This window comes from Fistularia commersonii, chromosome 16 (genome assembly GCF_037954325.1).
Source record: "Fistularia commersonii isolate RoL2024-O1a breed Wild chromosome 16, RoL_Fcom_v1.0, whole genome shotgun sequence".
Taxonomy (NCBI): Eukaryota; Metazoa; Chordata; class Actinopteri; order Syngnathiformes; family Fistulariidae; genus Fistularia; species Fistularia commersonii.
This window is the reverse complement of record NC_141299.1, coordinates 3,729,539-3,746,884: the sequence shown is the minus strand read 5'-3', so window position 1 is coordinate 3,746,884 and position 17,346 is coordinate 3,729,539. Positions and strand designations below refer to the sequence as shown.

Sequence of the window (17,346 nt, the reverse complement as noted above, 5' to 3'; positions counted from 1 at the left end):
CAGTCTTTGAAGAACTGGTGCTGTGTTCAGCGGATGTCTCTAAACAGACATGATGTTGCTGTTAAAAGATGATAGTCTAACTGGGAGGGGTGTTTTTTAGATTAATAAACTTGTTAATTTTTATTTTTGTTCTCTATTATGGAGAACATTTAAAAGACAGAACAAATATCCCAAATTTTATAAAAGTAACAGTAAAATTATTAAAGAGGTTTAGAAAATAAAACAAACCTTAATTTTGTTTGCAACATATGTCTTCTAACTGTCTCTCTATTTATATTCATGTTCATATTTATTGACACTATAACTGTTGCTGCTGTGACAAAAGAATTTCCCCCATGGGCATCAATAAAGCTTGCCTTTATCTTTTATTTGTGTAATAATAGAAATTCTAAGGAGTTCTCGAGGAAGACCAAAGAGAAGATTCATGGATATAGTGAGAAAGGATCTGAAGGTAGTTGGTGTGAGAGAGAAGGATACAGAGAATAGGGTTAGATTGAGAAGGTTGATTCGCTGTGGCGACCCTTGAAGGGAAAAGCCGAAAGGAGAAGAAGAATGGAAATTGTAAGGTGTGACGTGAATGGACATAAGAATAGTATCTGTCACTTTCACTCTATCTAGCTCTACATGGTGAGGACAATGCTGGAGTCTCTAATTGCAGACAAAAGTGGGTCAAAGAAGACTCTGCGCAGCAGTCTTGAAGGACCCACCATTCTTGACATTGAGAAGTTTCATCGAGAGTCCTTCTTTTACACTCACCTATTGAACTTCAGTGGTAAGGCAAAACCATCGGACCAAGACCTCTTGAGCACACCCTATATGCTTTTTGACATTCATAATAAAACCTTTTTGCTTTCATGTAGAAACCTTGCAGCAGTGTTGCGACCTCTCCCAGCTCTGGTTCAGGGAGTTCTTCCTGGAGCTCACTATGGGCCGCAGGATCCAGTTCCCCATTGAGATGTCCATGCCCTGGATCCTCACAGACCACATCCTTGAAACCAAGGAAGCTTCAATGATGGAGTAAGGGCACTAATCCTTCTGTTTATACCATTCATAAGCAGGGAAGCGTGCTGCGGTAAAACCAGATTCAAATGTAACAAAGACTGCTAAACAAATACCTAATCTACATGCATCAGGCTTGGCAATTTTACTGCAAATTCAGACTAACTCAGACTAAGATTTTACAATGACTGCAAATGTTACTGGCTCACTATTTACAAGACTTCAGCTACATACATTCAGCAATTTTTTTTTTCCACCCTGCAATGTTTTCAACAGGGTATTTGCAGAGCCCCTGCTATTTCAGTCATTTGCTTTTTCTTCGCCACTCAGTCGTGATACGTTGGAGAGTTGACACGCATTGAGATTGTACAAGCTGGGCTGATCTGCCCACAGATCCACCATCCGCTCCTCTCTCTGGACTTTCCATTCCTATTCACCCATACCTCCAACAATACCATCTCCACCACCATTACAGCTTTGGCAATTGTTTGTTCAGCAGGTTTCCCGTTGCCAGTTTTGTAAGGGGATCATCTATCAGTTGTCGATTATGTTACATCACTGAAAGAAGACTAAAGAACTGGCAATAATATCAAACACGCTGATCTTATCGTAAGCCCAAGATGAAGAAAGGACTACTTAACGATTGAGACTGCTGAAGTGCGCTCTGATTCTAGTTAAAACTCCTGAAATTTCCTTCAGGTTTTCAGTTTGTGTTCTGGGACTGTGAAAAATGTTTTAGTAGAAGCCCAGAATAAGTTGTGGAAAAGTTGAGCTGGTAACTAATTAACCAAAATGTCCAATTTAAAAAAAAAAAAAAAAATGAACCCCCCCATGAAGACTTGTCTCGAAGATTTTTTCCCTTATATTCAGGCAGGTGAGGTTGTCATTGCTCATAAAAACAAAGCCCTGCAGTAACATCATTGCCTTCTCATTCTTTTTAAATAAGACCATGAGGGAAATTCTAAAAATTGGGATTAACAGTAAATGTTTTCATGTCTGTTTTAAATCTTTGCTGCAGGATTAGGCTGATACGAGGCAGGTTTTGCATAAGCCATTAAGCATGTCAACTGGCAGGAATTAGAGCGCTTTTAACTGTGTATATATACTTGACACAGAAAAATTACCTTTTGATTTCAGCCCAGATATCTCTCAATTTAACTCTAGTTAATGCTAAAAGCCAAGCTGTCCTCTCATATATTAATTCTAAGGTCAACTTCAAGTTTTTTTAAACTGACATGTTTTCACTGAAAAGACTTATAGGTTATATTTGACCTTTTTAACTGCAAACTTCTCAAAATGGCTTCCTCATTGCAGGTACAGAATTGCTGTTTGTAATAATATGTTTTTCTTGAATCCAGGTATGTGCTGTATCCCCTGGATTTGTACAACGATAGTGCACACTACGCCTTGACCAAATTTAAGAAGCAGTTCCTTTATGATGAAATAGAGGCTGAGGTAATCAGTTAAATTATTTTTGTGCACTGAAATGGCAATAGTTCATTTGCAAATCATTGGCTATTAACAAGAGTCTATTTGTGATGCTACGTTTCACAGGAGATCAATGCCGCTAATGATGCTCACTTTTCTGTGAAGATTGTCGTGTTGCACAGTTTGGCTAGCGGCACTTTTCTTCTTTCACTCAGTTCCACATTGTCTTTGACCTGCTGGAAATGTTTTTTTAGTACAGCTTTTTCAAGTTACCATGAATTTTGGATAAACTTTTTTCTTCTAACTTTCACCTTGTTTTCGAGAAGAGCAGCTGTCTGAATGGGTGGAGCCCTTGCTTTAAAATAACATTGCAATAGTGAACATCAACTTTCATTTTTTCCTAACAACCCCATTCATACATTTTTTGAATAAATCATGATATTTCATTACAGGTGAACTTGTGCTTCGATCAGTTCGTTTACAAGCTAGCTGATCAAATATTTGCCTACTACAAGATTCTAGCTGGAAGGTACATCTTTATGATTTTTCTATTGCATGTCTTGACTGTACATGACTGAAGCATGAATTCACCCTCATGTCTTGTTCTCTGCCTTATTTTAATTCTTCAGTCTTCTACTTGACAAACGCTTGAGAGCGGACTGCAAGAACCAAGGCGCCAATATTCCATGGCCTGCCTCCAACCGCTATGAGACTCTGCTGAAGCAGCGGCACGTCCAGGTATACGCTTATCTAACAAACATACCTCTCTGTTTGGTCATATTCATTATTACATATTAGTTTTCCAGGCACTAACTGCTTGCACTCTATAGCTCCTTGGGCGCTCCATTGATCTGAACAGGCTTATCACTCAGAGGGTTTCAGCCGCCCTTTACAAGTCACTGGAACTGGCCATCAACCGCTTTGAGAGTGAGGACCTCACATCAATCATGGTGGGTTCACTTTTTCCTCATAAAAAAACAATTTGTGCATCTTGAAGATTTCTGTCTTGATGTTTCTGTCCAGATGTTTTGTCTTGATTTGAGGTTTAGAAATGTGTTACGGAGCAGACGTAGATTACTTTAAGTGGTCTCTTTCTTCTTAAAGGAATTGGATGGACTCCTTGAGATCAACAGGATGACGCACAAGCTCCTCAGTAAATTCTTGACTCTGGACAGCATTGACGCCATGTTTCGCGAGGCCAACCATAACGTTTCAGCCCCCTATGGCCGGATAACGCTTCATGTCTTCTGGGAGCTGAACTACGATTTCTTACCCAACTATTGCTACAATGGCTCCACCAACAGGTGGGCTCATTTGTATTGCTTTCTGAGGAAGATGACAAAAACTGTTTACCCACTTTGCCAGTCCATGGCAAGTGGTGAAAGAATACTATTTTCCACAACAGAACACAATTGCTCCAATGCTGAATTTGGCTCAAAGTTTTATTACCTAGTTTGTGGGACATTTTAAATTTCCTGGGGGTCTCAGGTAAATTGTAATAATTATGAAAATCATCATTGTTATTACCCTATGCCAATCTTTTATGTTTATAATTTGTAAAATGAAAAATCCCCCATACCCATTGCCTACATTCATTATTTTGTCCCATTCAAACTCTGAAACACCATATTGTTAGAGGTCAAGGCTATTTACCTCAGTTTTTATGTTAAAAGGATGCCTTAGCTGAAAGGAATAAAGTCTAGTTTCTCCCCAGAAAACCATTCCCCATTAGCCCGAGTGTGTTAAACTACTTGCTGTGCATGATTTGAAACTGAAATGTATAACATGCTTAGTAGGCACCTTCATTTTTCTATTATTTATAATTATAATTTGTACTTTATTAGTACCTCGTGGGGAAATTTCCTCTCTGCATTTAACTCATCATGAATGCACCATGAACATTTGGCTGCCGTCTATCACCACCAGGGGAGCAGATAGGGGTTCAGTGTCTTGCTCAATCACACTTTGACACACTAGGACGAGCTGGGAATCGAACCAGAAATGTTCGGTTCCAAGGACGATTGCTCTTCCTCCTGCGCCATGCCACCCCAATATCCACCTTTTTAAGTTGTAATTATTATTAAAGCATTGGTTTCCTTTTCAGTAAATTATCTGTATCATTTCAGTATAGTACAATACAGTATAACTGACGTTAACAGATAAGGGCTTAAAAATCCGCTACGAATTCATAAGTCAAAACATCATACTTCTAATGTTATAAAAACATTTTATGGTTTGTTTTATTTTTTAAACCGTCTCAACTTCCTGTTAATGTGTAACAGGTTTAAATGATGTTAGCTATACACGTTTGAAGAGTTCCCATCTGTTTTTGCAGGTTCGTGCGTACTGTCCTGCCTTTCTCTCAAGAGTTCCAAAGGGACAAGCCACCCAACGCTCAACCACAGTATCTGTATGGATCAAAGGTTGGTACGCTCTTTTCATACCAGAGAGAATATGATCTGATTGTTTTTTTTCTTATATTTTATCTTTAAATTTTAATTCATTTTTTCTTACCTACAGATTTTGTAGTTTAACATTTAATACATCTTAGAAAATATACACATTTGCATTTAGATCAAGGACAGGCATGATTATTCTAATTTTTTTTTTTTTCGACTGCTACACAATACACAAAAAGATTGCGGTTGTTTAGACGTTCAAAAAAAATTCAGTTAATACTCTCTTCAAGACATTCCTTTAAAACAGACTTTGACATTCAGTGTAATCACTTTGAAGAGAATGTAACTTCTGTTTGTAACACATGTATCATTTAAAAACTGATCCGTTTTTCTAGGACTATTCTAAAAATAAACACAATATCTTCTAAACAGGAGTTCATCAGGAGATAGAATACTTGGTGACAATTCAGTCAATGCAAAACAATACTGCAATGACCTCAATCCAGTTGGCTCACACTGGCTCGCAGCCAGACAGCTTAGCGAGTGCCCTCAGCTCATGGTCATGGCCGGTGGCCTTTGCAGAGAGCAGGGAGTTTTGTAAAATACTGGCACGCTTGGAGCCGGTATCGCAGCTACCCCTGGGAGTGTAGAGGCGTCCGGATCCCGATATGTCTTGGTGGATCGTGTTAGTTACCACGGTGCAGCCATCAGCAGCCTGACCGGGGATTGAGCAGATGGTGTGCAGACAGCCCCACAACAGGATGCTGGCGATGACCAGAAGCAAGATACAGCATGTCAGCCAGACTCCCATGGCCAATTCCCAGCCAGCCCTGTCCTGACCTTCACTGCTGTCACTCAAAGTGCTGAACACCTGGCACTGGTCCCGAACTGGATTGGCAGCCTGACACGTTACACACAAGAAGTACGTTGTTTGCGGGTTAAGGTTGGCAAGATGTGTGCTGGTCTGACTGACAGGGATGCGGTCTTCATGCATGAAGCTCTTGCGCTTGTACCCCATCAGGAGGCTGTTCCAGTTGGGGTCATACATGACGCTGTAAAAAGTGTCCAGGCAGTCTGGGGATGAAGGCCAGTTCACTCTTGCAGAGGTGGCAGAGACATTATAAACTGTGATCCCCATGATGTCGATTAGGGAGATGTTTCTTTAGTCATTCCATGCTGTCTGTGCCCATAAAATGAAGTTGGATCTGAGAACAGAGATAACAGAAGCCTTCAGTAAATGTGCTGAATTTCATTTTGGTTGTTCATTTGACCATAGCGCTTTAGCTTGTTTGCTCTCGCACACACACGAACATTCTTAGATCTGTTCTGTATGACCAAATTCATGTTATCACATTACAGAGGCAACTATAACTCAACAAGGCTGACATTAGCACATTATTGACCGCAGTACCGCATAATCATAATTGCCCCCAATCAATCCCACAACCTAGATCAGGGGAAATGTAAAAGCAAAAGAACAATGTCGATAATAATAAGCTTTGTGTAAAGGATTATCCTGTGGGGGACAGTAGGGTATGCAGACGCTCAGCATATTGTGTAACGTAGCATTGATTTGTAAGAGGCTCATCTGTGCTGTTAATATCTTTTATATTACAGCTGTCCCGATCATTTAATCGCAGTTATAATCGACCGAATGGCGGACCATGATCTAATCACAGACAATTAGGCTATAGCCTTTATTATTACAAGTAATAACCTTCTGAAATGTAGAAGGATAAATAAGTGTTCTGTGCCTACTCATGTCTGAATGTACCATGTTGCCAATGAACACCCAGCATAAAGAGAAGGGGTAGAGCTACAGAATCTTACATAAATTAGTTTCAAACTTCTTAACTTAAGTAAGCTTTGATGTAGTGTGTGAAGAATAAGTCAGAATCGTTTTCTCACAGTGAAATTCAATAAACAAATTAATTGGTAGTTTTCCGTTACATCAGCAGTCGCCTGTAACAACGAAACACCAGGTCTATGTAATAGTAAATACTGAAAAGATGGTCATTCATGGTCATAACGTTGAAGCATGAAAAAAAAGCAAATGATAGAAGACTTGCCAGGAAAACCGTGCCAGCTGTTGGTGAGGCGATGAGTCAAAGCTAACTTGTTTCAGGTTGTCTTGCGATCCCGCAAGTCTCTAATTATATTAGCCTTTATCCCACTTGCCGCTGTTTCAGAAAGCTCTACAGAGCAGAGATCAGATTGTCACCATGTCTGCTGCTGCCATACTAGTCGCTGTCCTGCAGAATGCGAGCAGCTGTCAGTTGCTGAGTGACTGGGAGAGAAAGAGAGAGTGAGTGAGTGAGTGAGAGAGAGATTTCTCTCACAGTTGGCAATGAAAAATACGTTTGATTGCAAAATATACAGCCCTCCCCACCCATATCCTCAGAGCAAAGTCCCTACAACTGGCAGCTAGAATATAATGATTTTTGGGGGGGAATCGATGGTCCTCAGAAGATTGGTTCAAGCATTGAGGACACATATAAGTTTGGTTTCTACCCACATCTCATGAGTGGGTATGTGCTAATGTGGAGGTCCTGAAATATTAAATAGCATCTGAGGTGTTTTAACTCATTCTTAACACCTTATTTTGCAGAGCTGTTAAATATTTTACCCCAAATCTCAGGATGCGATAAATGTTAGTCTGCCAAAAGGTTGATGGCTTTTTCTATCACCAAAAAAATGTTACATGTGAGCGTGTGTGCGTCAGAAGATTTGATGAAGGTAAGTTGTTGACAAGGCTTTCAGATTAGAGAGCTGACCGACCCTGACCGTTTGTACTTAAAAATGTGACAGTCTCCCTTTCAACTGTTCACAACGTATCTATTTCTCCATGAGTTCTTTGGTGCCTCATCTCTCTGCCAAACTCCCCTTACTTTCCTCTCCACTCTGTTGTTATACAAATGGGACGCAATCAGCAAATGCAAGATGCAAGCCAAAACCTAACCTGTCCTGACCCATTTTGGATTAAGTAAAGGGGCAGTGTTAATCATCAATATGTCTTTTTGAGACTCAACCATTATCACATCCAAATGCAAAGTGTTGTCATTGCTCATTATTTGTCTTGAACTGACCATCACAAGACTTTTGAGATGCAAGAATCTGCTTGACAAAGACAACTGCAGGGTGAGAATATTTTTCATCCCTGCCAAAAAATGGTTACGATGTATTGAAGATTATAGTGTTTCAGTTTCTATTTAATCTGTAACCAGTACAGGATGCACCGCTTGGACTATTATCATGGTAATTTCATTAGCATTTGCACCCTTCACGGGGTGCATCTGTGTGTGATACCCTATTTTCATTCTAATGGTCTATTTATTTGTTATGTTTGTTTGTTTTTTTGTTTGAAATGGGATTTTAATGATGTCTTCCCAGTGACAGTGTGACACAATTTAATTATTGCAGCTCTCCATGATGGCTGAAGATTTCTACATGTGTAACAAGATGTGCTTGTCATACATTTAATAGAAGCCCTTATTTCCCGCAAGTTAATGATAACTGTTTTCTGGAGACCCTGACTTATTCATTATCAATTTAATTAATTTGGCACTAATGCCATTTTAGATTATTACTACAAATCAAGGGTAAAAGTTTTGAGCTTCTAGTAGAAAACAGTTTGTGTCTTAAACATGTTTTTACAGGAAAACTGAAGACTCCACTCTGTATTTGCAGTTGATGACCTGATTCCTATCAGATTTATACAAGAGATGAAACCTTCACATGTATTGATTTTTCAAAATTCATCACTCCTTCTCAGGTCATGTTTTTCAAACGTGTGACACTCTGATATGATGTATATTTTTTGCCCCCCAGACCCTGAACCTGGCTTACAGCAGCATATTTGGCTGCTACAGGAACTTTGTGGGCCCCCCACACATCAAGGTGATGTGCAGGTTGTTGGGCTACCAGGGCATTGCTGTGGTGATGGAGGAACTGCTCAAGGTTGTCAAAAGCCTGGTAAGTGGGGGGTCCAGCATTCCCCGCGACCCTGAGTGCAGGATAAGTGACAGATGATGGATGGATGGATACTGCAAATAAATGCCTTTTTTCCTGTTTAGCTTCAGGGAACCATTATGCAGTATGTAAAAACTCTGATGGAGGTGATGCCTAAGATCTGTCGACTCCCCCGCCATGAGTACGGTTCCCCAGGTTAGTGGTATTGCATATCGCGGTAATGATCCACCCGTCTGATGTACCTTATTACAGTTACAAAGGCAGATGGAACTATGAGGTCTTGAATGGCTTTTTCTTCTATTCAAAGGTTTTTTTGAATCACAGTTATCCTTTTTGTTTGTCTCTCAATATTCTGCAGTCTCTGTTCACATCTGGTTTACTTGAAACCAAGACACTAGAAACTGAATATTGCATTCTTTAGAACACTGCTTAGAAGAGGTAGTTCTGTGGCTCAAAAGAAAAAAAAAATTGTGTGCAACTGCTATTTTGAGGATTTGATTTAGCCCTTCAAATGTTATGGAAACCAGAAATAGGAGCCTAGAGCTTGAGCCAATAACAAAGCCTCACATTTCTTTACCAAAGTAAATACCACAGCTTGGACTTGTTCTATGCAGTCTATTCCCGTGCATCCTCTTCAGGTACAGAATTACAAATTGCTTCCTTAATACTTTGATTCAGCATGGAGCCGCCAGCCCATAATTATCAGCCTGCCGTAAACGACACACTGCAGGTGTGTTAATGTAAACATAACTGTAAAGTGTCACTATTAAATGTAGAGTGATGACTTGCTGACTGCGAGGGATTGTTAATAAAATTCAAAGAAAAATTATTTCATTAAAGATATCACGGTTTTTCTCTCAATTTTATTTTTTCCTTTTATTTTTTCATCTTCTTAAAAGTACTACAAAAGTACTAACATTTTTAATTTTGGTTTGGTCTTTTTCTTCAGATGTTGACAGCATTTCCTTTTATTTTTAAGTAATTTCCTGAAGGTTTTTGCGACAGAAGGCATCTCTAGACCTATGTCTAGATGTAGATATTGACATCATGTATCACAAGTTTTTCATTCAAAAAAAGACATTTATAAAGACACCAAAGCTTGACAGTGTTTGATATATTCTGGAGTATTGCCACGCACGCTTCGGCAGAACAATTTTTGGGTGAATGAACTGATTATTTCTCCTAGGTATCCTGGAGTTTTTCCACCATCAATTGAAAGACATCGTCGAATACGCCGAGCTCAAGACAGTGTGTTTCCAGAATCTGCGGGAAGTAGGCAACGCCATCCTTTTCTGTCTGTTGAGCGAGCAGAGTTTGGTAAGAACCTCGGAAGAGTCCTTTTCACTTCAGCATCTTCAGGCGGACGAGTTCCCACATCTTTATTTGCACACATCAGTGATGATTGTCTTATTCACAGTCACAGGAAGAAGTTTGTGATTTGCTGCACGCCGCACCCTTCCAGAACATTCTTCCCCGGGTCCATGTCAAAGGTATACATTAGAAAATCAATTTGTTTATAGGGGCTAGAAATGATCCTTGTTGTAAATGCAATGTAAGTGCAATATTTCATCTCATCTCATAACAGCTACACTACAATGTTCCCTTCTATCATAATATTGTGCACTCCTTACCTCACTTGTTACTAAGACACTTAAAGTTTTATCACTGCTTACTAAGACACTTTATAGTTTCACTGAGACACTTTATAGTTTATAGTTTATTTTTATTTCTAATTCTGCCTTTTATTATTTATTACTGTAATATTTTCTGTAACTCTGGCACAGCAATTTCCTTCGGGATTAATAAAGTTATTCTTATTCTTATTCTTAAATAAAAGAATACTTGTTCTTTTGCAGAGGGTGAGCGTCTTGATGCCAAGATGAAGCGGTTGGAGGCCAAATACACTGCACTTCATATGGTCCCCTTGATTGAGAGACTCGGCACGCCGCAGGTACGGCCGGTCAATGTGCTCACCAAAGATGTATCCCAGCCAGGTATTAAAGAGTCGCTTGAATCGTGGTACTCTTGTCTCTTGTCTCAGCAAATTGCCATCGCTCGCGAGGGTGACCTCCTGACCAAAGAGAGGCTGTGCTGCGGCCTGTCAATGTTTGAGGTCATCCTCACACGAGTGCGCGGATTCCTAGACGACCCCATCTGGCGGGGGCCTCTGCCCAGCAACGGCGTGATGCATGTCGACGAGTGTGTGGAGTTTCACCGTCTCTGGAGCGCCATGCAGTTTGTTTACTGCATCCCAGTCGGGGCTCACGAGTTTACCGTGGAGTGAGTGCAGTAATGGACGCGTTGCCCCGCTCACGAGAATCTCAAGTACAGCATATTTACTACTTCTTCTCATCCAGGCAGTGCTTCGGGGACGGCCTTCACTGGGCCGGCTGCATGATCATTGCCCTCCTGGGACAGCAGAGACGCTTTGACATCCTCGACTTCAGCTACCATCTTCTCAAGGTGCAGAAACATGACGGCAAGGATGAAGTCATCAAGAGTGTGGTGAGTTCAGAGAGACAACCCCTGGAATGGAGGATGCATTTGACTGAATCGGTCTGGTTACATAATGTGTTGTCGAAACTATGTTTCTTCGCATTTGTGCTAAGTTTAAATTACAAAAACCATTTAGAACACTTAACATTTGCATTCATTATGTTTTTTTTTTTTTATGCAGTATCATTATTTAGAATAATCCCATTTAAACTATTTAATCACGTTTTGTACTGAAGTTTCATTTTGTTTTTTATCTCTCTAGTAATAGCAGGGTTTGATCGGTTACATAATGTTTGGTTTGCTAAGTATTCAGTAAGTCAGTTGCCAGCAAGGCGGAACCACATTGTCTAATCAAGGCTGTTGATCTGTCAATAAGACATGAGAACATTCACAGAAGGCTGTTTATATCTTTTGTCTGTTGATGGGAAAGGCGACTTCTCACAAAGTTCTTCTTTTCGCTGGCTCTAAAAGTAGAACTGGTGACAAGAGAAACGTGAAAAACAGGAGGAAAAAAAACAAACAGAATAGCACATCTCACAACTGACATTTGGCCTCATCTATTAAAACCAGACTGAGGTGATGAAAGAACATGATGAAACAGTTATCTCATAATCTTTAGATGTTCTTCCGGATGTCTATTTTGACTTCCACAGAAAATTGTCTCTTGCCCTGTCTTCTTAGCATTCATCAATTTTAATTCAAAGTCACATTTTCTGCATAACCCCATCATTTTTACTTACTATCCAAATACGTGTTCTTCACTTTATACAGCCTGCTTTGTTCTGAATGTTTCCATTGCAGCTGACAACAGATATTGTGCTAAAACGTGTACTTGTTCGCTTTTTTAATGTGTCAATCCTCCTTTGAAATAACAGCAGTCAATGCGCAAGACATGACAGCAGAAATGGCAAGGTTTTTTTTTTTTGTAATCACACTTCCTCCTGTGAACTGTGAGAAGTATTTAAACATTCTCACAGATTTGGCTGCCATTGCATCTATTAACAACATACATCGTTATTGTTTTCCATTTTTGCTTTTCCAAACACAAGTGCTAAGAAAACTAGAACGTTCAGGCTCATTTACCAAGGCCTGAAAGAAAACCAATAACTATACTTTTTGTTCTATTTCTCTTTAGCCACTGAAGAAAATGGTGGACAGAATTAGAAAATTCCAAGTCCTCAACAATGAGATCTTTGCCATCCTGAACAAGTACCTGAAGTCCGGAGACGGAGAGAACATGCCAGTAGAGCACGTTCGCTGCTTCCAGCCACCGATACATCAGTCACTGGCCAGCAGCTGAGAGGCTGCTGCAGTGATCTGTAACGCTGACAAGCGTGAAGTCCAAAAACCTTCAGCTTGAAAAGAACATCCACAAATATTCCTCCTATGATACATTAGATCTTTCCTAGTAAAAGATCTGGTGTAGGGAAACTGGGTCACAGTTTTTGTCTAAACGTTTGTATTCACTTGTGCCTTATCAGAAATTGATAGAAAATTTCTTTCTTTTGGATGAGCTACTCCCGTTAAGTACTTGCAGAGACTTACAGATCTGGGAAGGGAAATTAGTTTTTATGAGAGAACTATTTAAGGCTTTGCAGTGGTGCAGTATTACGGGTGGACTATTTTTACATGGGGTGACGGTAATTTTGTATTTTCTATATTGTTGAACATGCATGCCCTACATTTTAAAGGAAAATAAGTAACAAATCTCATACTCATGTTACACATTTATTCACTGTGCCTTGTGTTTCAAGCTTTTTAATCATTTTAATTCAATAAATATATAACAAACCTGTTGGTTTGTCTTAAGCTCTATGTAAATGCTCCCAAAAAAAAAAAAAGTTCAGAATGTCCATTGAAAAGCTACTTTCAAGTATCACGAGAATTCAAATGACAGTGAATGTCTTTTAATTTAATTCATTTTCAGCAGGACCTCTTTGATTAAAATCTTTACTCTATAGAAAGTAAGTCAGTGCCTGAATATGCATGGACATAACAAAACTTAAAAAAAATATTTACAGCGCTACAGAGGAATGAAATAAAGTTCTAAGTAAATATGACCAGGTCATATTCTGAGACAAGTAAGGCAAAGTAAGCCGTTAAATACAATCCACTGGTCTGACCAAATCATTCTCCCCTTACAGCTGATTGTCTTTCTTGTTCACTCCTTGAACAACATCACGGTAACTGTGGGAGATGCAAAAAGTTCCTATGACAATGTCATTGCCCCATTTCTTCTGGAGATGCTGTCGAAAGGCAATCCCAGTTCTCTCTCCTCCAGGTCCCCAGTGGAGTCGTTATGTAGTAGTTCATAGGAGCATTGGGAAGCCACGCCATTGGCTGTGGGAAAGGCCCGTTCCTCCTTCCTCATGGACACCGCAAGAGTAGCCAAGCTAACGCTGATGTCTTTGAAGGCATGTAGCAGGAAGATTCCAACGATGATTGTGAGAAAGCCACTGAGAGTTCCGATCACGTCGTCGGTGCCCATGTGCTCCCATTCCTTAAAGAGGATGGCCGAGCAGGTTAGCACCGATGTCGTGAAGAACACATAGTAGATGGGAGTCACCAACGAGGTGTTGAATATGTCCAGAGCTTTGTTCAAGTAGTTGATCTGTGTGCTCACACAGGCCACCAGAACCAAAAGCAGAATCCAAGCCAGCGGGTTTTTCAAAACATTTTTTCCAGAGATCGCTTCTTTGATAGCGATGCCCATTCCTTTGACGCAGGACACTGACAACGCCCCGATCACGGAGCAGATGGTGATGTATACCAGGATGTTGGTTTGTCCATGGCGAGGGCCCAAAACGAATATGAAGATGAGCGCGACAATGATGACAAGAGTGGCAAAGACAATAAACCCTAGAAGGCAAAGAGCAAAGGAATAGCTATTAGACTAGACCTAAAGAACATTTTGGCAATTCACAAATTGTCCATTATCCCTATAATAAAGACGGGAGCACGCATCCCTCTCTTCATGATCTTGTCTTCCATTCAGAGATGTAACAAGGCAGACGTTTCAAGTGTATATACACCACAATGCTGTAACGCTGTTTAATTCACAAATTAGTAATCCATTGAGACGACTGTTTTTTTCCAACACTTAATATGCTGAAGCGTTGTGCATCACTGCACTCAAGAGTTTGTCAAATTAATATTTCTGGCTGTGTGTTGGGGAGTAACGAAGAGTCAAGGCATGTTGATAGAAAGGTGTTGGAATGTATTTGATAATTATTGAGAAAGTTTAGCGATCATTATACTGCCCCAATTAGTGCCTAGCAAAGGAGAGATGAGTATTTTTTTTTTACATTTGTTTCATTTAGGTGAACATCCCAAAAATTCAAAGTTGAAATGAACTGTAAACGGCTTCTTAATTCTTTTGTCTTCAGTCAAACAAAAACTGTGTGTCTTTTGTTGGTAATGTGTGCTTTTTCTTTCTCTGTACCTGGGTCAAACAGCTTTCTGGTCATATGGTCAAGACTGCTGATCTCTTCCTCTTGCGGAGCATGAATTACCATTGTGGTGGAGCCAAGGATGCTGAGCAGGCAGCCAAGCTTCCCATGCAGGTTTAACCGCTCTGTCAGGAAGTACGACGATAGCACAGCACTGCAAAAACATTTTATTGTAAGAAACTGTAACTGCTCCCCATGAATCCCAAGAATATTTAGGGGTTTACCTGACAAGCACACTGAGGGCTCCAAGTGGAGTGACAAGTGTAGCAGGAGCAAAGGCATACGCTGCGAAGTTGGCAGCTTCTCCAGCTCCCACTGGAAAAAGGACAAACCAAAAGCTAAGTGAAAATAATATTGTGATGATACATTCGAGGGTTTTTTATGAACCGGTGAAAATAAGGACAAATGCTCTTTTTAGAACGTGGGTTAAGTCATGCCATGTTTAAAATTTAAACAAGTTGTTTGAAGGGTTTTAACTGTCCAGACCAGGGGGTCAAACTCTGGGCGTCAGGGTGTCATGCCATGCAAATTAAGCCAGGGATGATATTTAGATACCAAAAACATCTTTTTATGTGGGCCTGCGACTGACTGTATTCTGCCTCTCGCCCGATGACAGCTGGGATAGGCTCAAGCATCCCCGCAACCCTGATTGCAGGATAAGCGGAAGAAGATGGATGCACTCATCTCAGAGAATTCACATGACTACTCTCAAAATTATGAGGAAAAAGCCTTCGGTTGAATATTAACACTTTCGTGTCAGTCTTCTTTTGAAGAAGAGCAGGAAATGGCATGAATGATAAGATCTTGAAATCAGGAAGAAATAACACACTGAGCAACATCTGACAACAAATATCTTGAATTAAGATACTGACACTTAATTTTTGGGGTATGAAACTTTTAATTCATACCCCGAAAAGCATACACTTTTCATTGGACATGAAATTAGCAGCTGTATGGGAATTGGATACAGAGCAAAAGGTTAGATGATGGAGGTGGATTCAGTGTGGTGACCGAAGGGCAAAAGGAAAAGATTCAGAATATATGTTTTACGTTGCATTTGATGCATTTTTACACTGCATTTAGCTGCTAAAGGAAAAACTGAAAGGATGAAAAGTGAAACAAAATTTATGGATCTGTTTTCAACTAACTTCATCGAACATGTCAGCACAAACTTGTCAACAAATAAACACAAACTTACTTGATAGTAAACCAGCCCACCATAACCATTCTTTTAGGTAAGCATGACCACCTTGGCCTGAAGACAAAAAGAAAGTGTTGGAGAACATGAGCAAACGGTCTTGCAAGCAAATCAGGGAGCAGAATCACAACAATTCAGTTAGTTATTGTTTAGCGAGGTGAGAAACAGATGACTCATATGCACAGAAACACCTTTGGCCTGGAAGGTAGAACCAGTTTGAACCAGGGTTTGTTCAAAGGCTGTCCGCACTGGTTTTACAGAGCAGGCTTTCACCAAGTAGAGCACAAGTACAGCAGGGTGTGCCTCAGTCACTGCTCCAAGCAAATCCTAGGCAAACTTTCGAGGTGGCGCAATATAGGAAAATTAGTTCGAGGGTCGAAACAGCCCGTACCTGCTCGCATCGACCCCTTCCTGGCCAACCTCAGAAGTCCCTTCTTCTTGAGGATAAAGCTGCCTCCGATGAAGATACTAGAACTGATGGCCAAGCCCAGACCAATATAAAAATCATATTTCCCCCTGTCTTGACCCATGCTGAGGCTGGATGCGTTGAGGTGGTCAGTCACATTTACAACCAAACAGTGCAGATTCTGACCAGAGGAGCAGGTCAAGCCAACCAAGACACCTAACGACAGAAAAATGGGAAACAAATGAAAACACGCGTACAAGGCTGTGACAACATTTACATGCTAAGTCACCTACCGGATTCACAGCGATCACTACAAAGTGTCAAACAAGTATTTGCTGAACACGTAATATCCATTGGTTAGATTACTCGAATCATTAACGTTTTCAGCTGGATGTTTCCTCTTTTACAGCAGAGTGAGTACTGCTCAACAGAGGCAGTCTGTGTCGGGGTGTCGCTTTGTGAAGAAATACGGAGATACACATACTGTCACTATTGTTTCAAGACAGGAGTTTCGGACGTGTCATCACAGGGAGGTCACTTTTAACATAAATAGGCTAGGTGAACTCAGCCACCTAGCATGTGGCTAAGAGGCTCTTCGCAGGGCTACAGTTTGTTCATTGCTGGAATATTACGACTAAACATCTCATTTGAGTCACGAAACAGAAGTTATGAACGCCACTAAGAGATAATTTATATCAAACACGAGTTTCCACCTCGGTGTATCCCCTCGTTAGCAACGTTAGCTGACTTAGCTTTCGCGACTGCTAGCTAGCCGTCAGTCAAGCCAGCATGGCTGGTCTTCCAGGATTCGGTGGTTATATTTTTGAATCACATACCCGAAAGGTGCCCGGACAGGAAGCCTCTGGTGGCAGCTAGAGGACAATCTGCTTGCCGGCCTTGTTGTTCACCATCACATAGTTTCAACCGGCAACGCTTGACAGACGCACCGCCTGACTCGACTCCTCCGAGCGGGACTGAGTCGACCACTTCGCCGTCGACGTC

General features: G+C 40.6%; 3 protein-coding genes across 4 annotated transcripts in view; 1 reads left to right on the top strand and 2 right to left on the bottom strand.

The window, feature by feature from the left end:
* Window positions 1-13,086, top strand: part of cyfip1 (cytoplasmic FMR1 interacting protein 1) — a 27,662-nt gene extending 14,576 nt beyond the window's left edge. Inside the window, exons 16-31 of the mRNA XM_086161331.1 lie at window positions 619-772; window positions 861-1,017; window positions 2,358-2,454; window positions 2,880-2,956; window positions 3,057-3,165; window positions 3,258-3,377; window positions 3,532-3,731; window positions 4,763-4,850; window positions 8,655-8,798; window positions 8,900-8,990; window positions 9,982-10,112; window positions 10,213-10,285; window positions 10,652-10,746; window positions 10,837-11,075; window positions 11,153-11,300; window positions 12,427-13,086. Of these exons, the coding sequence (XP_086017457.1) occupies window positions 619-772; window positions 861-1,017; window positions 2,358-2,454; window positions 2,880-2,956; window positions 3,057-3,165; window positions 3,258-3,377; window positions 3,532-3,731; window positions 4,763-4,850; window positions 8,655-8,798; window positions 8,900-8,990; window positions 9,982-10,112; window positions 10,213-10,285; window positions 10,652-10,746; window positions 10,837-11,075; window positions 11,153-11,300; window positions 12,427-12,591 (2,088 nt within the window). The 3' untranslated portion in view covers window positions 12,592-13,086. The remainder of the gene's footprint in view (window positions 1-618; window positions 773-860; window positions 1,018-2,357; window positions 2,455-2,879; window positions 2,957-3,056; window positions 3,166-3,257; window positions 3,378-3,531; window positions 3,732-4,762; window positions 4,851-8,654; window positions 8,799-8,899; window positions 8,991-9,981; window positions 10,113-10,212; window positions 10,286-10,651; window positions 10,747-10,836; window positions 11,076-11,152; window positions 11,301-12,426) is intronic.
* On the bottom strand, window positions 5,198-7,023 carry fndc9 (fibronectin type III domain containing 9). Its single transcript, XM_086161336.1, has 2 exons — window positions 6,896-7,023; window positions 5,198-6,031 (listed from the first exon to the last, which is right to left on the bottom strand). The coding sequence occupies exon 2, from the start codon at window positions 5,962-5,964 to the stop codon at window positions 5,338-5,340; it is 627 nt and encodes a 208-aa protein (XP_086017462.1). The 5' UTR covers window positions 5,965-6,031; window positions 6,896-7,023; the 3' UTR covers window positions 5,198-5,337.
* Window positions 13,007-17,346, bottom strand: nipa2 (NIPA magnesium transporter 2). 2 transcript variants are annotated; one of them, XM_086161333.1, is made up of 6 exons: window positions 17,181-17,346; window positions 16,330-16,560; window positions 15,939-15,995; window positions 14,965-15,055; window positions 14,734-14,894; window positions 13,007-14,150 (listed from the first exon to the last, which is right to left on the bottom strand). In XM_086161333.1, exons 2-6 carry the CDS (start codon window positions 16,466-16,468, stop codon window positions 13,501-13,503), a joined length of 1,098 nt encoding a protein of 365 aa, XP_086017459.1. In that variant the 5' UTR covers window positions 16,469-16,560; window positions 17,181-17,346; the 3' UTR covers window positions 13,007-13,500. The 2 variants fall into 2 exon arrangements, with proteins under 2 accessions (XP_086017459.1, XP_086017458.1); XM_086161332.1 differs by lacking the exon at window positions 17,181-17,346 and adding an exon at window positions 16,638-16,789 and having other exon boundaries at window positions 13,358-14,150.